The sequence below is a fragment of the Limanda limanda genome, chromosome 11 (assembly GCF_963576545.1).
Source record: "Limanda limanda chromosome 11, fLimLim1.1, whole genome shotgun sequence".
Classification (NCBI taxonomy): domain Eukaryota; kingdom Metazoa; phylum Chordata; class Actinopteri; order Pleuronectiformes; family Pleuronectidae; genus Limanda; species Limanda limanda.
Window position 1 is genome coordinate 24,142,985 of NC_083646.1, and position 22,986 is coordinate 24,165,970.

General features: G+C 42.4%; 1 protein-coding gene across 1 annotated transcript in view; it reads left to right on the top strand.

Annotated features, from left to right (window-relative positions):
• Positions 1-1,473: 1,473 nt before the first annotated feature.
• znf407 (zinc finger protein 407) overlaps positions 1,474-22,986 on the top strand; it is a 148,755-nt gene continuing 127,242 nt past the window's right edge. Inside the window, exons 1-4 of the mRNA XM_061081379.1 lie at positions 1,474-1,517; positions 3,181-3,813; positions 3,965-6,112; positions 13,789-13,903. Of these exons, the coding sequence (XP_060937362.1) occupies positions 3,324-3,813; positions 3,965-6,112; positions 13,789-13,903 (2,753 nt within the window). The 5' untranslated portion in view covers positions 1,474-1,517; positions 3,181-3,323. The remainder of the gene's footprint in view (positions 1,518-3,180; positions 3,814-3,964; positions 6,113-13,788; positions 13,904-22,986) is intronic.

Sequence of the window (22,986 nt, forward strand, 5' to 3'; positions counted from 1 at the left end):
CTACTTAATCAATTAATGCCCGAGCATTAATCCATCTTCAGTCTTTCCATAAAGCCAACATTGGATGTCCAATGGAAGAGGTGATTCATCACACATTGACCATGTGAGAAAGAAAAAACACACCGTCTCTGCACAGGCCACATGCTTAACCAGCTTTGAATTAATACAATGATAAAAATACATTTGGTGATATTTGAAGAATAGAAAACACTGTACATTCAGATTTTTTAAATGATTTGCACCCCATGCACTAGTTTGAATTTTTGGATTTACTTTCCAAATATTAGATTAGCAGAAACATTTGGACAATATGCAAGGGATCACAGTTTGTGTAGGTTTAGTAGTCAAATAGATTTTTTGAAACTTAAAATAAAAGGACAACTCACTCACTCAGACACTCACATAGGCTACTGTGTATTAATAATACTGCGGGAAAGTGATATTTTGTGGAACATTCAGATGAATGTATCCTTGTGGAGTGGAAATGCTTCTGATATCATTCTCCTCAGATCGAATGGTAATGGTAATATAAGAAAACACTGCTCACGCAAGCTTCATCCAAAGTATTGTCCTTTCATCCATCCGTCCATCCATCTTTACTTTAAGCTTTACTTAAGTAAAAATACAGCATTTTAAAAATACAAGGAAAAAAGGAAAAACACAGTTGTGAAACACAAATATCTTTCCAATTTCTGGACTATTTCTGTCCTCTTTAGTTTGGTTTAGCCTGTTCACCAAACTAATTCCTTGGACACACTGGAAGTGAATGAGAGGTTTTGGTTCCTCACAAAATTTGTGTAGGTGACCTAACCATGTGGAATGTTTGGAGAGAAAAGCACAATTCAATGGAGCTGTTAACCACACAAAATGAAATACTGTATTTGAATAGATTGTTATATTATAAAATATGAAATTTTCATTATAAAGATAACAAGTAATTTACAATAGTGATTTATTATAAATATGTATTGCAATATTACTGCAGTAACTAACTTTAATATTTCCCTCTAAAATGTTGAGGAGTGGAAGTATAAAGTATGAAATGTAAATACTAATGTAAAGTACAAGGGCCACCAAAAATGTATTCAGTACTTTAGTAAATATACTAAGTGACTTTCCACCACTGGTTTAACATGTATGCACCAGGGTATGCACACTGGATCACAGGACTGGTCACACACAGAGTTGTAACGGCTTGGTTTCCTATACAAAACGACAGTGAACGCATCACGTCCTGATGAGCGGTATTAAAAGAGTTAAAATGTTGAACAGCAGCAAACTAATCTTTCAGTGTTGATCATCGGTGCTCACAGATTCTCCTACGAGTCTCGAACTGTCCCGTCAGTCAACGTATTGTCGTTGCTTTACATGTGGTTAAACCGTATTTCCCACGGACACGGAACGCGGCATCTGACAGGAAGGCCGCCCTCTCGCGTGACGCATGGCTGGCGCTACGGTACGCCATTTGTGTCTCGCAGGAAAACGCGCGGACGGAGCGAACGGTCGCTCAACCAGAGGTGAGTGGGCTCCGGATATGTCGCCATCAGCTGCTCATCCCCCGGGCTGCTCCCGGTGAGAGCACAGGCGACTCGCCGCGGGGTTTTCCGTCGCTGTCTCGGTGATACACACCGCGGTGCTAGAGGTCGACGTTAGCCTCCTTTTTGGGCCTCTGTGCCGCCGTCGTTTCCCAAGCTGAGCGGAGATTTGGACCCGCCTCATCTCCGCTGTGATTGGCTGTCACAGCTCATCTGGCATTCTGATTGGTCGCGCTGTGTGTACATCGAAACGCGTTCGGGGGAACATGTTGCTAGTTAGCATGCTAGCCGCGGTTATCAACAGCAGTGAAACTAAACGATGCACCGGCTCTATTGTGATTTAGGGCGACAGACCACAGCTCCAGTCGCTTTTTACACTGCAACGCGGGTGTTCTGCATCTTCACCTCATTCCCCTGCGTGTAATGTACAACTTGTGCGGCTCGGTTAACACGACTTTTAAGCTAAAGTCGTTGTTCAGGAGCAGTTACAGCCCTGGAAGGGGAACCACCGAGTCAGACACACGTTATAATAGTGTGTTTAAGTTCCTCCTGGGGACAGAGCTGCACCGGAGACGGATCCGCTGCTGGTGTTGATCTCTGAACGTTCATCTCTGAATGGGACACTGGGCTTCACATAGTCGTCTTTCTCTGCTCCGTGGAATCCTCCTGTACAAACATGAAAACAAGCGTTAGACAGAGGCTGAGATCTGTTGTCAATAACCCGGAAACCACTCTTCAAAGAGACGTCCACGCCATGTAACGTGAAGGAGCACGTACACGAAAAGTGCAACTTGCTACCGTTGGTCCTTCTCCTGTAGCCGCGCTTTTTCAAAACATACAGTGGGTGGCGCTAGTGAGCACTCTCATTCATAAAGTGCTCATTGGTTGACCTCAGCAGAACCTGTCTGAATAAAAGATCGCTGTTATTGACACCTCATCTATTTTCATTTCGTCCATTCAGACAATGGTGAGAAACTGGTCTTTGAGAGAACTTAAGATGAAGAGAGGCAAATTGACAAAGCCAAAGAAAATGAAGTAAACACCTTCACTACTTTGACAACACATACATCACGTTTAGGGGTGAAAACAAATGTGCAGACTACTTGAGCAGAAGCACCTTAAGGAACACATTCATCAGTTTGACTACAATATGTGGCAAACAAACTCAAACACTACAACTCAAAGAGGAAACATGTGTGAAGTGGCAGTGTATTGATCGATCTCTGCAATTGTGAAATCACACAGCATCTTTTCCACTTTAAAAACACATTTTAAAATATTTAATGAATTATAATTATGGTTATGCACATTTCAGTTTTAAGTTGTACTTCAGTGATATAATTCCTGCGATGACTGGAGTTGTACAGAATCATGTTTGCACATATTTCAAACTGCATCTGAAACAAGCAATGAGATAAGAGTACTCCATTTGATAACAGTGAGCTTAGCGGACGTTTTGCTCGTTCAAGCAGCAGCCAGCAGCTCTCATGCTGGTAAGTTTGTATCTGGAACCACTAGATGGCGACATTTACACGTGTTTGATCAGCTTTGCGGAAGGATTAATCACATGAGAAGCCTATTGTTAACTGCAGCATTTGTTCTAATGTTTGATTTGTATCACATAAATGTTTTTTTTCTTTTGCAGGTAGTTTGACCCGGCTTTGATGACAGCAGTCCACTACACTGTTTAATGTAATTATTGCAGGAAAATATATAGATACAAGTTTGGCATTTGGGAAGGAGTCTGAAAGTGACACCAGGAGCAAGGTGCAGACAGGCGCTTTGAAAATGGAGGAAAGTAAAAGACACTCACCCAATAGAAAGGCTGACTCTGTGTCTAAGGATGGGGATAACCTGTGCACAGCCTGTGGCTTCTCAGCCAAATGTCCACGGTCGCTGAAGATTCACTGTGCACGGAGGCATGGAAATAACTCCAAGAACAGTGACAACACTGAAGAGTCAACTGCAAAAAGTGATGAAAATATCAGTGATGTCAGTCTAGATGAAAAACAACTGGATGCCGACATGGAGACCGAGAGTGGAGTTGAGGAGTCTGACCTTCCTAATGGAAAGAGTTTAACTAAGAAGCAGCGGGCAGTAGATAAACAGCAAGCCGACCAAGGGGAGCTGATCCCTACCCAAGAGAGAAGAGTAAGCAAGCGAACCCCTAAACCTAAGATGATTTACTCCTGCAACTACTGTGGGCAAGAATTTAGGGACAAAACTCCACTAGATGTTCACATCCAGAGATCCCACAACAAAGGTACACCATACACATGTAAGTATTTGAGATCTGAAGTCATTTTTGTCAGGATATATTGGTAATGTCTTAATTGTTGCCACATTTGGTTTTGTTGTGTCTTAACTTATTCAACTGTTTAAGTGGATGGTTGAAAAGACTGAAAGTGTTTCTATGAAATGTCTTTCAGTTGATGCTGATGAGAACATGGATGATGAAGAGGAAGCTGAGGTTTCTGGCGACCCTGTGAAGGCCACCGAGATACGAGTGGCGACCAAACATGCGCACAGCAGGTTCCTGCTGAAGTGTGAACACTGTGAATTCAGGCTCAGTACCCCTGCGCTGCTGGAGAACCACACTCGGCTCAAACACCTGGACCAGGAGTGGTACCGCTGCAAATTGTGCAACTATTTTTCGGCCACACCAGAGTGGATGGAAGCTCACCTGTCCTCCGATAACCACATGCAGCTGCAGGCTGTGAAGCAAAGCGCTGAATCTTCCTCATTTCATGTCTACGTTGAATGTGTAAAGAGGGAACTAGTGGGAGATGGTGCAAATATAGATGATATTGCTCAGCCTGGTGGAGTGGTGACAGAAGGAGACCAGGAAACTGAAAAGGCAGTGGAGGCAGCCAAAGCTGAGTTGGAGGACGATTTAGAGCTTGAACCCCCCAGAAAAAAAAGGGGAAGACCAAAGCAAGGGTCCACAACCACCTGTGTTTACTGTGGCCTGGTAGTGTCCAACGCTACCAACCTCAGTGTTCATGTTCGCCGGAAACACAGCAAAGAGTACGGATACAGCTGCACTCTGTGCAACTACAACTGCGTGACCAAAGGAGACATGGACCGTCACTGTATCACCAAGAAACATGTTAGACGTGCACAAGATTGTACAAAAAAGAACCCCGTCCACAATCCCACAAGCGCGTCACAGCAGGAATCCACAAGTTCTCAAGCCCAGCAACCTAACGCACCCTCATCCACCACAGACAAAGAGCAGGAATCGAACAACACAGAGAACAGCGCACAAGAGCCAACACAGTCAGACACAAGCCAGAGAAAAAGTAAATATGACTCTATCAACGCTTGCAGCGACTGCGATTTTGTTGCCCATTCCCTCCCTTCGCTCCATCTCCATGTCAAGCGAAAGCACACCAAAGATTTTGAGTATGCCTGCTTAGCTTGTAGCTACTATGCAGTAACAAGCAGGGAAATGTCTCGCCATGCAAACACAGAGAAGCACAAACTGAAAAGCCAGAGATACCTGGAGCCAAAGGACGTCAGTGAGCTTTCTGGGGTGAACCCTGAAGAGTCTGAATCCTGCTCAAATGACAGTCAAGCCACAGAAAGTCAGGACACAGCTGTGACCTCCATCGCCACAGAATCGGTCGATGCTGTGGCTACTGTCGCTGGCAGTGATGATGAGAAGCAGACAGAGAATATTGCATCCTCCACTGATGTTGAATCCGATCCAGACAACAAGGCTGTTACAGAACCGAGTGAAGCCCAGCAGGCCCCTGACAACCTGCAACCTGCAGCTGAGGAGTCTCCACAGCAGGAGAGCCAGGAGGAAGGGGATAGAGAGACAGACAGTGAACAAGTGAATGCTGATGTGATGAGTGTGGATGAAAAAAGTGAGGGCTCACATTCAGACACGCAGATGACCAAAGTCCTTTTCCTTGAAGCATGTATTGTGTCTATGAAGGCCCTTGCTGAGCAGGAGCAGGTGCTGGAGGAAGATCTGGCTCTGGAAGGTGAAGCCGCTGTGATCTGTCTGACTGGAGGTTCCCCTGTGATCTCTGACCACGCGACCCCCAGTTATGCATATGTTAAGACACTCAAACCCAAGGAAATGAAGGTCAGGGAGAAAGTCAAAGCTAGTGGCGCTCGCATACGCTGCGAGGACTGTGGCTTTATGGCTGAGGGCATGAGCGGCCTCAACGTCCACATCTCCATGAAGCATCCGTCCAAGGAGAGGCACTTCCACTGCCTGGTGTGTGGCAAGTCCTTCTACACCGAGAGCAACCTGCACCAGCACCTGACCAGCGCCTCCCACCTCCGCAACGAGCAGAACTGCGTCGAGGAGCGGCCTGAGGGGGGAGCGAGCTTCAAGTGCGTGAAATGCACCGACCGCTTCGAGTCGGAGCAGGATCTGTTTGTTCACATCAAGGAGAAACACGAGGAGCTCCTGCGAGAGGTCAACAAGTACGTGGTGGAGGACACGGAGCAGATCAACAGAGAGCGCGAGGAGAACAAGGGCTGCGTGTGTAAATACTGTGGCAAGGTGTGCAAGAGCAGCAACTCCATGGCCTTCCTGGCCCACATCCGCACCCATACTGGTATGTATCCTGCTTCTATCTACACTTCTCTCCTACTCTCTGGGTCTCACGCACACACACCATTCAAGAGCTGGTCAAACCACATACAATATTATATAAAGAAGATGAATTACATTTAATAAGCGCCCAATACATGTAAATAATGAGTTTGGTAAAACACTATATGACTTGCAAATATTGAAACTAGTAACTGAAGTCGCTTTCAGAGACAAACTGCAAAACATGCAAAAATCTGTGAGGGGTGTGAGGGCAACCATAACCCTAAATGAAATACTCCTTCAAAAGTCAGACGGAATATTCTTTAGAATTTAGTTCATTGCTATTTGACAGGGTGTACTTGCATGATTATTCTATAATATTATCATTATACGTATATCAGTGGTTTAAAACGGTTTCACAATTATGCCAAAAATATAATTTAGCACAATAAGAATCTGCGACAAAATATTAATACGAAATTTATTAAAGGTTTCCTCGTTCAGTTTTCAGCTTTAATTCTTTGAGTAATTATTTCGTTGCCAGGGAAAATTGGAATTGTGTAATGAGATGTCCTGAACTGGAATCGATATTGAATCGAATTGGAAATCGAATGGAGACCTTGTGAATCGGAATCAAATGTATTTGTGAAATCACTGGCGATATCCAGCCCTAGTTGAGAAATGACCAATATATATATATATATATATATATATATGGGAACTGTAAAAAAAAAAAGTATAATAGGTGTAATATCCCGGTGCCAAAAGGCGCAATGAAACATTTTGGGTGCACCTAAATTATGTGCACCAGTGCGACCTATTATTAATAAATATGGTCTAGAAATAATAATCTGTTCTAGAAAATATACAAATAATCTACCTACATGCTCAACAGTGGCTGCATACATTATTTAACCATCCTTTAACCATTACTGATGAGGTTTGTGGTTTGTATGAAACAAAATGCCTGGTGAGCACTTTAACACATCATGTTTTTACTAAAAACGAATAAGAAAACTGTAATCTCTTTGTGTAACTGCTCGGCTGTACAGCCTCTGTTTTGAGGTACAACAGTAGAGAGTGGGGAGATACAGCCTCCTCCTAGGCAGCTCAGGCTAATGTTCAGGCCACTATCTGCTGCAGCCAGGTATTAGCTGTTTCAGTAGAGATGAAGGTAAAGACTGATTGAGCTTCAGACCAGCAGGAGAGACGCTAATGGACCCCAGATTGGGATTCCCTGAGCAACGCTTGGTCAGAGACATGTGCGACTCATAATTGATGTGTCCATTACCAAGACTCAGTTGTAATTATAGTCAATAAGTCTCTGTAAATGTGTTAAAGCTTAGGCTAAAAGCATTGGAGGTCCAAAGAGAGGTGGGCTAATAATTTAAAATAATCAATGCAGACGTATTCAAAGCCTTTAATTTCCCTGGTGTCTGTACGTCCATGTTTATGTATATGTGTGGGAGCGCTTGCATGCCCAGCAAATGTCAACCTTCATGGATAGCTGATTATCCTCAATCCATTAAAATGTATCTTGTCATTTATAATGCAAAGCAGGGCTGCGTTGTTGGGGTCTTGGGCTGCCAAATGTCCGGCAGGTTAAGAACATAGGGCGCTCCATTAGTTTTTCCTGACCATGTGTATTAATTGCTTTTAAAATCAACTTAATGCAGGAACAAGATGTGAGGGCGCCATCAATAAATGCCCTTCTCTGCCTTCAGTGGTTCATCCCCCTTTCAGCCCAAACTTTAATGGGACTTTAATTGGAGTCTATGCTCTGGGCTGACCACATGTGTACACATGTTTGTGTTTGTGTGTGTTTGTGTGTGTGTGTGTTTGTGTGTGGTGAATGGGAGATAATATAGCAGTGTTTCCACTTTTGCACTCAGTGAATGGTTTGTGCAGGCATTGTTTGTTTTATTCCCTGACCGATAAGGATTTCTTTGGAGCTGATGCCCATACTGGGTTAGGGAATACAAAATTCCAACATCGGTTTATATTTTAAAAGACTCAAACCTTCACGCCAGACAGAATGCAGGAGTCTTCAACATCATCTGCTTAACAGTGATGGTACATTGTGGAATACAATACCGTCCATGTTTAGAGCATGGCGATGCCCCCTATTTCCAATGAGGCACTGCTAAGACTCATTAGCTGTTTTATGTTCCAAATTACAAATGCTACTTTTTGTTAGTGTTTGTATTTGCATGTTGGTTCAGAAGAACATTACGTGGTTTATGTTGGTAGTTGTCATCTTTGTGCTGGTTTATAATTAAAACAGTTAGTGTGGTGGTGGTTACATGTCTTCACTTCAGCTGGATTTGCTACAGTCTCTATTACTACATAATGCCAATACATAAGATTCTAAGAGACTAATATCCACCAGTGACATTGGCAAATCGAAAAGCTGGTTGTGCTGTAGTAGATTTGTGATGTAGCTCTTGTCAGAAATCACGGAGGATATTGCCTAACTTAATACTGCTCAAGTACTTCAAACAGCGATCTGATTTCTCTCCATTATGTCATCATATGCCCATAAATGGTAATAGGTTTTAACCATGCTGCTGTAAAATATTCTGATCATAACCGATGCATTTGCTGGAGCAGAGGACTAACTTAAGAAACCTAAACATTTTTGTCCTTTTTTACGACTTGTATGGCAGTCACCTTGTGAGCCAAAGTCAGATTGCTTACTGCTCAAATCTGACTGCATAAAGCTGTAAGAATTGGAGGTAAAATCCTGATGATTAATGTTGAGCCCCCACTTTCTTCTTATTAGCAGTAAGTCTGCATGTATTCATGATTTTATCCCGTGTCATAATTCTTGAGTTTTGAGGTCACTGTCTTAGTGTTACTTAAGAAAATGAAAGCTGTGACACTGAGGTCCCAACAGATGGCTTCAAGTCAAGGGCGCGCTCTCAGGTTTAAGATGAACGAATGAATGAAGAGTTTGTTTTTTCCCCATGTTTGCTTATTTTATTCTATTGAGTTATGTTCTTGTTTATAAGATTACATCTCCACTTTCATTTACGCCGCTCTTATTTGTGGAAAGCACCTATTTCTCTTCATTTTGACAACATGTGCCAGTTGTTATTATTGCTAAGTTCCCTCATTACAGTGAATTATTCACCTTTTATGTGGTGGTCGTTTATTCTGGGGAGTTTGTTTGTGGGGCTGTGGAGCCGCACGGTGGGGGTCTGCCAGTTTCTAGGCTGGGAGCACATCCAGATCCTTTTAATTAAGACCTAGTTTTTATTCACTTGATTAATCAGTGAAATCAGGAGACGGTGGTGGGAGGCTGCACACAGATTTGTCAATTTGTCCCTTAAAGGAAACACGTATGCTTGCATTTTGCCAATGAGGGTACAGCTGGAATTTGCATTTTGAGGTAAATTGGTCACTTTTTCACTGGAGTGAGCTGTCTGACCTCAGACTGAGCCCTAAAATAATGGATACACATGCCACACATGCACATTCGCACACAGGATGTGATGTGTCTCTGGAAAAAAAACAAAAAAGTCAAATGGCAAGTGTTCCAGTTGTGTGTCAGCTTAGTCAAAAATTCCACATTATAAATATATCATAACACAATTTGACCAACACGTCTTTTTGATAATAAAAGTCCTAAGATCCTTTATATCTTTGAATTTATTGAGTGTTTTCCTGCTTGCTTTTATCTTTTAAAAAACATAGAAGCATTTAAAAGCACTTCCACTTCTACGCTTCATCATATTCAAAGTGGATGTCTCCTCAAATCTATATATATTCTATTTATTTTAACCTGTTAGTTAGCCCAAGTCCATTTCTTAAATGGATGCAGACTCAAATGTGAAACCAAAATGGAAACAAAGAGTACATTCAAAATGTAAATACGATGCCAAAAGGGTTTTTAGTGATGAGATGTCAATTTCTCTGCATGAGTTCTTTGCTATTAATCACAATCACTTTCCATCAAACTCATCAGCACATGAAATTTTGATGATGAGGATCAGACAGGAGAGTAGCATGAATTTTAAAGGGTGGAAGCTGAGTCGAAGGAAGTAGAAAATACAAAGTGGACTGAAGTATCTACAGCTCTAGATGTAATTGCTGTTTTGGTCCATGCCAGTGCCTCCTGCTGTATCTTCAGCAAATGTACAAGTGTACAGAGGCAGCGGCACTTGCTTTTGTCTCTTGAAGATGTTTCAAATCAAAGAGATTGACTGAGACGAGAGTGGCAATGAAACATATTCAAACATCTTTATTAGAAATTGGTTTATTGTGAATTCTATCATATGTACTTATAAGACTCAAAGAATACGACATTTCGATTTTTACTGCTTATGTTAAAAAAAATTGCAAATTGGGATGTTTTGCTCGTATTCACTGCTCATACCTAATGTGTCTGTGAACAGCTGCTTTTTATCAGCTGTTTTTTTCCTTTCTTTCACCCGAAGGCAGGGGGCATTACGTTTCTCGGCCTGTTACATTCCAATACAACATATAGATAATTAGGCAGCAGAACACGAAGCTTTCTTGCTAAATAAGCTATTACATTGTTCTTCTAATGGGCCATCAGCAGTGAAGACACCCATCGTCCATAAATGTATCCTCACCTGATTATTTATGAACAGCAGTGAGCACTACTCAGCCAGTGATAACACGTGAAAAATGTTTACTGTGGCTGCGGAGGAAGTTTTTGTCAAACTCGAAAAAAAAATTACCTGGTTGATTCCCTCAGGTTTATCTGCACTTGGACGGCAGGTGGTGGAATGAATGAATGATTGAATTATGCTATCAAGTTGCATTCCAGAAACAAAAGGATGCAATTCATTTGGAACTTGAAGTATATTTTGGACTAAACCTCAAAAATGTACAGTGCCCGTTCCTTCATTTTTCACCATTTAAAAAAAAAATAAAAAAAATACACTTTTTGAATTTCCCAGTTTTGTCCCTGGAGTGTCCTCAACCTCTGTGTTAAGCCACTGGAGGAAGAAGGGAGGAGGATACACTTCCCTCTTCTTCTCTCCCACTCCAATTTTTCAAAGGTTGCCAACATTCACAGTTAAAATGTCCCCAAAAGAATCATGTTTAATATTTCTGTGACTTGTGGAACTGCTTTAACCAGGTCCTAATCCATTCACTGAATATAGATCTCCTGGTAGGCTGAAATAATTGAAAACAATGTGAAGGATAAAAATACACTTGACTGGAAATCTGTGACTGTGACAGATTACACATTACTTATAAAGTGCTTGATGCGAACCTGCACGGCAGAGCTGCAGCCAACCTGCTTTGGAAATTGGGATGCTCCCAAGTTCTAATAGTGTGTATCCTGCTTGTAGGAATAGATATAACAAAGCAGACATTTCTCTATAGAAAATAATCATGTATTATTATCTTCCTCTGAACCTGAAGGTTAAAGCCAAGGCCTGTCATAGTCCTGGCTTTAACCTTCAGGTGTATGGCATGTACAAGGCTCAAGTTATTACTGTGTGTGTGTGTGTGTGTTCGCGTGTTCGCGCGCATGTGTGTGTGTAGTGAAACATTGCATGAGGTTCTTCTCTCAGGAAATGAATTAGTCATTCCCTGTCTCATCTGGGATGTGAAGGAACCATCGCCCTTATGTGGATGGCAATATTAATTTAACATGACACTGCATTGATGGTCAATTTCAGTTTCACGGAGGCTGTTTAAGTGGAGTGGTGGAGTATTAATGTGATAAGATGTGAGAACTGAGGGACGTAACATCTCTCTCCTCTCTGCCATGTCTCATACTCCGCCAGCCATCTGGACAAATCAGCCTCCCACACGCCTCGCTCTCACCTCAACTTCAGGATGTGTGTGTGTGTGTGTGTGTGAGTGAGAAGGAGAGAGAGCGTTATTGTCTCTTGTTTGTCCACGGGTGATTATGTCTCGTGAATGTAATGCGTGTGTCTGTATGCACGTACATAGGTGCAAGGTGGTGTTCTGAATCAAGATGTAGGTTTGTGTAGGTGTGATGGTGGGTGCGGTGTGAATGCGTACGGCTGTCTTTTTTTATGGGTGTTGATAATTTTGTTGTGTGGACTTTGTGTGTGTGTGTGTAAAAGTGTCTGCACATTTCAGTGTGAAGTATGCGGTTATATATGTTTTATTTAAATTTGTTTATTTGCCTTTATTTGATCTTGTGTCTCTGCGCCTGTGTGTGTGTGTGTCTCTGCGCCTGTGTGTGTGTGTTGGTGTGAGGGAGACTGTAGGGACATGGCATGGCAAGGCTGGCTCTGCTGTTGTCTGCGTGGACCCCCACCCCGACCCCTGTGTTTATGGGCCTTGTTAGCACAGACTTGCCTTTCAATCTTCGTTACCGGCTTTAAATTCGATGTGTCGTACTTCCAGCTCGCAGCAACTGAACCGTGTATGAACGAATTAGTAATCTACACAAAGTGCTTAATCAAATCAGCGGCTGCCCCTGGAATAAATATTGTAGAACATCTTGGGATATCACTGGGAGAGGGTGGGTGAGGATTTGCTCACAGATGCGTGTGTGGATATCATATCGGGCTGCCACTTAGATTGGAGTGTCGCACTGTGTGATGCCGGCCTAAATCTGGCTCAGGCTGCCACGACTAGAGAGAGTTTAGCAGGAATTAGGTTTTAGTTACATTTTATTTTGCCAAATGCTTATTGTTAATGATAGTAAGGAAATATAGGCTTTAGAGTTACTATGCAGTTGTCATTTTAAACCTGCCTGTGTGGAATGGGCTGTTTTCTTGGCCTATGGGAATGCTGGTTGCAGCTTTCTGTCTGAAACGGAGTGCTGGTCATTTGTTTATACAAAATATATCAATATTGGAACATATCGCATGTCAAAGTCATACCAAATTCGACAGTGTATATCCTTGAAGTTTTAACAATACTCATGGCAAGTGTGAAGCCGATAAGGTGAACGGTTCTCCAGATGTACAACCCACATGCAGACAGACAAAGATTTCTAGAGTAAATAGATGCATAAATATATACATAAAAAAGAGCAAATTTGGAGTTGGGGATCTTTTTGGTGAATCATAAGTAAAACATTTTTTATATATGCATTTTTCTTCTGTGTTTGTTTTTACGGACTCAGCTCCTGCTTTTAACTCCAGTGCATCACCTAGACAGCACAGGCATCAGCGCTCGCAGCTCTCCTCTTAAATGACGGATGGCAGGCGGAAGCTTTGCCACTCTCTCAAACGCTACCCCGCCCTCTGGACTTATTAATGACAATAATTAGGGAGAAACCTCCCTGTGAAGGCCGCCAGAGTGATTAGCGCTTTAATGATGGAATGGGAGGTAGTGAGCACATACAGAATTGATTTACGTATTCGCCCTGACCTTTGGAATCCAATTTACGCATCCACAGGCAGAGGAAGAGTTGGTAAGAGACGAAGGAGAGTGACAAGGATAGATAGAGAGGGAAAGAAGAGATGCATGACACTTGGAGTGTGACTGTAGTTTTTATAGGGACTGGAGTAAGGGCATCTGTTTTTATAATTCTGAAGTCATTTTGTGGCTGTGAAGTAGGCTGAGGCACAGAACTAATAAGCCTCACAAGCCTGGCATTGAAAAATGATCTGTAATGTAAAATCACATTTTTGCCCATGCTGTTATGCAGTCATGTTTTATTAAAATTGCCACTTCTTTCTTTCACATGTAATATTATTGCGGCATACGAACTCTCCCTGCTTTGTTTTACAGGATCCAAGCCTTTCATGTGCAAGATCTGCAACTTTGCTACGGCTCAGCTGGGAGACGCCAGGAACCACGTGAAGAGACACCTGGGCATGAGAGAGTACAAATGTGACATCTGTGGGTGAGTTCCAAGGACGAACAATGGCTTCAGTCTCTTTAAAAGGGACTGAAAACTGTCCTGGACATACTTTTCTATCCTTTAATACACAAGTGTACTCCTATACAAATGACCTCAGTCAACATTTAACCTTCTTGTGCGTCAAGTGACGTGAAAAAAATGCTCCCATCTGCACCGATGCCATGTCCTCCTTCCTCTGTCCTGTTACGTTGGTGGTTTACCTTCTTCCACTACGTAGCCTGGTCGGGTTCAGGCTGAAACGTGTCGTCAATCTTTTCATCCTTTTGAATTCATCCGGGTTCTTATAGTTGACTGCATGTTGACAGACACACAGTGTGATCCTACTTATGTCCTCGAAATAGCAAGTGTGAGTGTGAGATTTGCAAATTGAGACTCTCTGTGTTTGTCGTTCTTCTATTCTGACCTGATCCAGTTACCAGTCACGATGGCAGATGATAGCAGTACCTGCTGCCTCTGTTACCAACTCATCTTTTGATATTTTTGGAGGACTTTGGTTCTGTTTCCAGATCCGCTGCCAAAGTTTTTGAGCTCAAATTGAAATCAACATGAAACGTTCCTCTCGTCAGGCGTAGGAACGTTTCATGTTGATTTCTAAGGAGAGACCTGCTAATTATCTCCGGTACAGTCAGCCTTAAATCCCATTTGTTTCAGGCAACTTCATAATTCAAACCATTTTAACCCTGTTTGGCTGCATCAAGAGAAGTACAATTCATTTGCTACTAATCTGAAGAAGATTCTTTTCATACAATTTTGAGATTTCAATCTGTAAAATCTATCAATAATGAATGACAAGAAAATCTGTGCATATATTTATTCAAGCAAAAAAATAGGGAAAAAGGCCGTACAACTTAAAGCAATTAAAACATTTTAGTAATAGTTTCAACCTAAATGTGTGAATAAACTTTCTTTAACCTTTTAAATGCTCCCAGGCCCTTTTTAAAAAGTGTAATATATTGCTTCTAGTCGACAGTCCCTCCATATTAAAGGTAAAAGAAATAGAAAGCGTTTATTTTACTGTCTTCATAGTTTCAGCTGTACAAATATTCCTAATTGGAAGTTTATGTAGGTAACCACGAGCCTATAAATACCCAGCAGTGCAAGAGAACAATTATTATCCCACTGCCTTGTACCCCCTACATGTAGACCATATGTTGTGTTCAGCTCGTTTCAGTCCCGTGGTAGACCTCCTCACTGCCTTGCCATGTTCAAATGGACGTGTTAAGCTGTTTAACATGCAGTCGGGGAATAGAGCAAATTGTGGGATTTCCAGCTTTGTGCCATCGAGCTTTTGCGGCTACCCACTCGCTAAGATGAAGACATATGTAGAGTTATTAGTTTCTCCCTCTGTGTAATTCTGTGTAAACCGTTCCATTTAGTTCAGTCGCGGGCTTATTTTGTTCTTCTAAAGCTGCGCAGAGCGAATGTGTTTATTTGCTCCCGCTGATGTTCGCAAACATATTACAGCAGGAGCAAACAAGCTTTGCTTTAAACACAGCTTCTCCTTTAATGAGAGGAAAGGATCATGTTTCACAAGCCCTCCAGCTGAAACCCCTCTTCTCCCAAGTGCTGCAAATGTATTGGGCTTTGACCAAGCATCCAGCTTTACATACCCGCTCACACACACACGCGCTCACACACACATACAAAACACTTCTCCAATATGCCTTTAAATGGGACTACTAAATACAGCCCCTGGTTTCACAAATCATGTGGATGGAGGAGCTGTGTGCTGCCAGTGCCAGCCACTGGTGACAAATCGTCCCTGTGTGTGCTGTTTCAGTACTGACTGATCACCAGGCCATCCCTCCTCCTGACTAAAGAGCAGCAAACACAAAGAAAACCCCGAGAAACACCCTCATTAAGGCCAGAGCCATACATACACATAACCTGCACACCCCCCCCACCCCTCCTCAAACTTTTCACGTTTGACATCGCATCCTTAATCTGGATCTAAAGCACGTTTGTAATGGATGGCCGTGGATCAGGTAAAATGCGTTATGTGATTACCCGTTTTGTTTTGGGTGACCTAGAAAAGTGAGATTATACTGCGATTAAGTTCTGCAATCCCCTGTGGATACTAATGACGGGGCAACATTTTCGCTAAACTAAAAAAAGACAATTGCAGGGATTTTTATGTGTAATCACCATTTATCATTTCAATTAGCACAAGACTTTGTTTGGGCGGCTCTTTGACAATATACAATCTTGATTTCATTCATTTATTTTCTCACTTCTAGACTCTCGGGCCTCCACGGGGTTATGGAGTTTTGTGGGTCTAGTTTATCGCCATTTTGTTTAGATTGGCTCATCATATAGTGTTTGGGTTTTTTCTCTTTTTACGGACATCGATCGGCTGGTTTTCCTTGTTAAAACCTTCCCTCTGTGAGGAGACTGTGAGCAAACGTGTGCGCTGCTGCTCGGCTGTCCGCCTCACTTTAGCTCCAGCCCACCGCAGCTGGTCTCTTCTCCGGAGCGGGGGGAAGTTGCTGATAGTTAAAGATCATATTGTTGTGGCATTTAATTAACAAATGAAAATGCGAGGCCGGGACAGATTGGAACCCTTGACCGCGCTGCCAATCAGACCTGAGCGTGCTGGTCAGAGCCTCGGCTCATCACTGCTAACACTTAATAGTCTTTCTGTCTCTGCGTTTCTCTCAGTTTGCTCCACACGTCTGTTTGTCAGCTTCTACTACTCTATCTATCTTCCCATCTTTGTCTTCAGGTCCATCTTAATTTGACTATAAAGAACTCTTAAGATGCAAAAGCAGCAGAAAAAAAAACTGAAATTGGCTGTTAGCATGCAAGATAAGATTTCTCATATATAATTGGATAAAAACAATCCTGCAGCATGTGAGACGGCAGGTTCTTGTGTTTCCTCCCGGCATGTTTTGTCCACAGTGGGGCTCGGCCACTTAATGAGCCTCCACCTCCTCTCCTCAATCATCCACGAAAGGCCGTGGATTCAGCATTTCCACCTTCCCGCTCTCTCGTCCTCCCCAAAGATGCAACGGACATCCAGTGCTGTTGTAGGTGTTAAATTATGCATAAAGCGTCTAAATGCTTTGAAGCATTGGTTTAATATCTCAGCCCCGGGCCTTAGAAGTATTAACACTATAATGGACACAGATTGTCCTCTTGTGCACTGCCATTTAATGATTATGGGTCATAAGCCGCCCGTTTCCTAGTGTCACTTCAGGAATTTGAACAAAACATATAAAAAAAAAACACGTTGCTTTCTCACACAGAAAGTTTGCGATGTGCTAAAGTTTGTCTCTCGTGCGGAGGAGGCTGCATTGTGTTTCCACCCTCTCCCTCGCGCGTCCCAGCTTTCTTGACTTAGTGTTGGAGAGAGTATATATAGTCATGATTTCATGTTGGGTGTTGTGTGTGTGATTTGACTGTTAACAGGATGGGGCTGGCTCATGTCAGGGTTTTTATGTCCCCCCTGTCTTGTGAGATTGTCTGGTCTGTTCCCAGAATAGCCCATCAGTTCCGCCCTGCGTGGCTCATCCGCTGTAATGTGCCTTAATGCCGGGGCCTGTATGAGTAGTGTGAGGCCTGGCAGTGACAGTGGAGAAGCATCTTAGCTCGCTGCTTATCCAGAGAAAGCCGTCACTTAACTCAGCCCCTCTATTGTCTATCCACACCCCTCTCCTTCTCCCCTGACGTGATTCTCTATAATCCTCAAACAGATTCTGGTTAGAACTCCCTGAGAACTATTTTTATGTTTTTTTTCTTCTTCCCTTCCTCCCATTTAAACATTAATGGTTGTTGCAGATGAAGAGAGGGAACCCTATGAGGATGATTATAATGTCACTCCACTGATCTCCCGCCGCCCCGAAATAATTGTACATCATCGCTTCATAACGTGTCAGAGGGACACGTTGGTGGCGTGCAATTAAAACTGCAGAATATAATACACCAAATTACTGCCTGTCAGGCCTGTGAACAACACACTCTGTATTTGAGTTACACTTAATCATCACGTACATTAGCGATTTCACTAAGATCCCTTCACCCCACCCCCTTCGCTTACATGGCGAGGACGTTAAACACACTGCTCCTTGCCGGCTGAGGGATTGTGTCTGTGATACAACAGCTCCAGGGTAGCTCCATATTTATGTTCGAGTTAGACCTTTTGAAAGCTGATACCGCTCTAAACTGTTTAGCTGCTTGTGACCAAGAGCGTGCACTGTGTTGGCAGGAAGTGGAACTTTGAATTCATTATCAAACAATAGACGTAGACAAAGAGTATTTTCCTCACACAATTTAGGCTCGGTACGCCTTTTGTGTTTGCAAATTTCATTGGTGTTTATTTTGTCAACTTTCATATGCTCATAAATTCCCATTTGGTGGAATGTTAAGCCAGAGGGTATAAAAAATTAATAGGTTGACCTCAGGGCAGACTGTCAGAGATCTTATTAACTTTGGTTTTACACTTTTTGTCTTGGTTTTGAATTGATCTCATAAGTAGCTTTATTTAAGAGATAAATTAAAAGTTTAACCTTGTCTTTATAACCTTCGAGCCTTGACCCAGGGGTTTTCTCCCCGGTGCAACCTTGAACTTCTTATCCAGTTTCTTTTGGTGGTACTTGTTATTTAGATGTGTGGGCCCTTTTTTTATTTGTTTTTATCCATTTAATATATGTGTGCTCATCAGACACACGGCCTGGTATTTATTACCCGCAGGAAGGTGGATTCCTGTTTACTGCTTCGTACGCTTTAGAGTTTGTGTCTCAGAACATGGTCCTTGTCAGTCACTGTAGTCCTCTTCACCAAAATAAACACATTTTGCTCTGATGCATTTAACTAAATTTAGTGTGCCATTATCGGAAATGAAATAAGTAACGCTAAAGGTCATTTGGAAAATAATGCAGAAAGGCTGGTCTGGAAAGGTTAAGTATGTGAAGGAGCTGTTCTGATGATAACGAGGGCTGCGTATGGCTCGGAGAGCTCGGCGTTCTGGTTTGACTCGGCACTCTGCGATCGCTCTTTATGACCAAGACAGCTTTACAGCCCGTTACCCCCCATAACACGATAAAGCGCAGCATAATGGATTGGATGCGTTTAGTAGCCTTGGGCTGATGTTTGTAAAATTAATGTTTTTTGCAATAGAAACACACTCATGCACACGGGCACACATGCACAAACAGAAAAAAGTCAAAGAGGGGAGAAAAGAGAGAACAGAGAGGAATCAAAATTCCAGGCAGCACCGATGTATCAATATAAATCTAGCAGTGAAGAGTTTTACACTTTGATTATTGTTTTGAAGCTGGATTGTACTTCCTCATAAGTGACGTGTCCTCGCAGATTGCTCTCAGCTGAAGGTACAACAACAAACATACGGCTTCATGAGTTGAGTTTGGATTATTGGCCCCGTACTCAGCAGATAATGGCAATGGATGCTATTAAATTTGTGTTCGGAATTATACAGCACAATTTCTCGAGGGAGTAGAAGTCTCATATTGCTGAAAGGAGACTTTTGAAGGATTTGAACGGGACCACGCTCAGCATCTCTTGAGCATGAGCGACAACGAGAGAAGTCTCTGTCAGCAGATCAGTACTATTAGTTTTTAATAACAATCTCATATTCTTCAGTGGGCTCCCTACAGGGGCCTGGGGGCTTGGTAATCAAAGTATTTGGCTTTAATCAAAGACAAACAAAAACACAACATTGGGGTCCAGTCGCAAAACGGCAGGATCAGTCGTTAAGCTAGGGAGCCAACACAGCACATAGGTCGATGATGGTAAGTTATACTACTCTCAAGGGCTTCCTAAGGTAAGAGGATATTGTCTGCACTTTGTATAATCTCAGTATCTTCACTTCTTAAAAAAAACAAAAAAACCTTCTTGTGGCCTCTCAGCTTTTTTTTCACTTTTGTTAAATCTCAACTTGCAGCCCTTGCTGGACAAATAACAAAAATGAAGAGAAGTAGTTATCCTTGCCAAGCAAAACCCTATCTTGATAAATTCATACACTTTAAATTTACCTTTTAAGATTATTACGTGCCAAAAAGGCAATTTACCTCCATTTGATAGAGAAACATGAGTAAATTGAGTTTACACCCTCCACCCTTAACTGGTTCCTGAACAAAAGAAACTTTATTTCCTTTAAAGTAGCTGAATTATTTAAAAAAAAATGCTGCTGAACAATCCCTTCTATAGAGCTAATCATGTCAGAGGTACATTGTAGGAGAAAAAAAATAAAGAGGGAATTTAATGAGTGATTAACAGCAGCAATTAAAAGATGAAGAGGAAGGCAGATGAAAAAAGGGGGTGTAATTAAAATATCAGTCCCCTCATTGTCAGAAGTGCGAGTGTCATCCATTGTGCACTTATTAAAAAACTGGGTGGAGGGGAAGGAGCGAACGGCGCTTAATTCTAGCAGCCCAAAGTGTCTGGTAATCTGCCCATGGATGGAGCTGAAAAGGGCCGTAACTCATGTTTAAGTGTTGGGGCCGTGTCATTGCAGGTTCACAGTCATGCATTTCTGTGTTGACACCCATCGGGGCAGGGGATATTTGGCAGTCAGGAGTAATTTAACTTAATTAATGGGATGCATATTTGATGGAGGAATAAAATATCCCTGCTCAGCAAAGTGGAAAAGGGGAAAGATTTAGTGGGAGTTAAAGGTGGAGGGGAGAGTAATTTCTGCATTCAGTTACCGGCTGCTTGAGAGACGGAGAGTGAGGGAGTGAAGGAGGGAAGGGGGAGAGAGAGAGAGGGAGAGTGAGTCAAGGCTGATAAAGATGGCAACCGGGAGAACGGAGGAAGTGGAGGGGAGGATGAGAGATGGATGGTTGACACAAAGCTGAGTTGATGTGTGGAGGGGACTGGGCTGTCCCTCCATTGAGAGGGCCTTCAGCCTGACAAGGCTTGATTTAATTGATAACAGGACTGAGCCCTTTCTCGGCGCAAACAGACACATTACGCTGGTTTGCAAACATGTGGCAGAGCTGCCGTCTGCCAAGGGCCTTTTTAATATTCATGAGGGAGCTTTTAAGGATGTTCGGCAACTGTTTCCTCCCTCCACCGCCGCCACCGCTGCCCGCCTCCCAACGTCTTTTACTACCAACACACACTTCACCTTAAACTCACTCACACAGCAGACACTCGACACGCTGGTTCTCCCAGACAAATCCGTGTCCTGACGAAAAGCTGTCACACTGTTCTTAATCTCCCCTGGCACTTTTTAATTGACTTCCTGTAGGTATAGATTATTTTCATGGTGAGTCTGCCACCGAGATGTTTGATACTGTCCCGGAGACTGGCATCTGGGATGCTTGTAGCTCAGTGGAGATGACGCTGCTATCTCTCTCTCTGTCTCTCTCTTTCTCCCTCTCCTCCTTTTCTTCTGTCTCTCTTTCTCTCTATCTGTCTGTGGCCAGACTTGTTGGGGGAACAGGGGAGAGGTATAATGCAATCAGTCATTGCCATCATCATAATTGAGCTGATGTACCTGCTGGGAGTGCTGGGGAAATGTTGGCCTGGGTAGAAGGGAGGCTCTTTGTCTGACTGAAGCTGTTAGTAGGATTAGACCGATATACAGGGCAGGTATTGGCCTTCTTTTTTTTATTGGATATCAGTCAGTCTGTGTCGTCCTTATAATACGATTGATATGATACAGTTTGTTTGAATATGAGCTGTATTTATTGTTCAATAAATCTACAATATGCTGCTTCTTTAAACTTTGCCCCTAAAGGCAGCACACTTAACCCAGGTGTCTAGTTCCAGACAAAGGCAGTTTTCATTATCCTACTCAGCACTCATTTTATTTAAATAACAAATGCACTTGCACCCACATGACCACCCATTGGTGTGTTGGTCGTAAAAGAAGGAGTGGTCACACACATTGCTGATGTATCACTGTCTCAATCACAGAAAGTGATTGACCAATAAAAGCCTGGTCTGGAGTTAATAGATTATTTTTATAGTAAAAGGAGGCGTTATTCAAGGATGAATTTAGATGTTTTGTTTCCTTTCTTACTACCTGGCAAATCTGCACTTGTAACAACGATCTGCCACGAAGCAAGTCCACCTGCTTAAAAGGAAATGGTAGTTGGCATTCAACTATGCACATGGCGCAGCAAACTTTTTTCTGCAGTTAAACTAACAACTTTATAAGACAAGTCTTCCAAACCCCTGCTCTTTGGGCATAGATTGTAAAAAGAGCCTTAAATCTAATGACATAATTTGAACAGATATAATCACTTATGAATGAATCTCTAATGAAGCCTTAACTTAAAAAAATCTAAATCAGAAGAAGGACCAATACCAACTAGAGTGACTCAGAATGCGACAGGAGCAATAGGTATAGAAAGATAATCGTGTTGTGACTGTTTGAGTTACTAGTAATCAACAGTCACAGTCTCACACAGTTGTGTCTCATGGTTATTCTAGTTAAAAAATGTTTTTTTTTGGTCATATGTTAGTCAACACAGGGTCGACAGTAAAGTTGGAAGTGTTGGACAAGAAACGCCGGTCAGCTCAGCAGTGCAATTAGAGCAATAGTTAAAATTTGAATCTAAAAAAGTAAGAAGAGCTTTATACCCTCTCCTTAGAGGAACAAAAATATCTTGAAGAAACACTGAGTTTTTAGATGTTTTGGCCCTGAACACAGTGACATTTAAAGTTATGAAATAGTGGAACAAACTGTCAGCTGTCAGTGGCCTGATTCCAAGAAACACTGTTAGTGATACAAGACCTCGTATCCATTGGTGTGCCAAATACCGCTCTCACTTTGTGTATCACATGTGGTCTGGCCCACACATGCTTATAACAGGCACACAAGTGGACAGGGCCTCCGCCTACACACACTCCCATCCATTTAAACACTGTAGCGCCAAGCCGTACACACAAACTGTCCTCTCTGATGAAACAGCATTCATGCGACATTGTGGTTCTACCAGGCAGGATGTCTGTCGCATCTTGTCTGTGGTTCTTTAAGTGGAGTCTGGAGACCAGAATGAATCTATAGTGGGGGTTTCTTTTTTCTTATTTCCACTACGTAGAGATTAATTAGAGACATAATGTATGTTTTTCAGCCTTCGTCTTAGAAAAAGCAT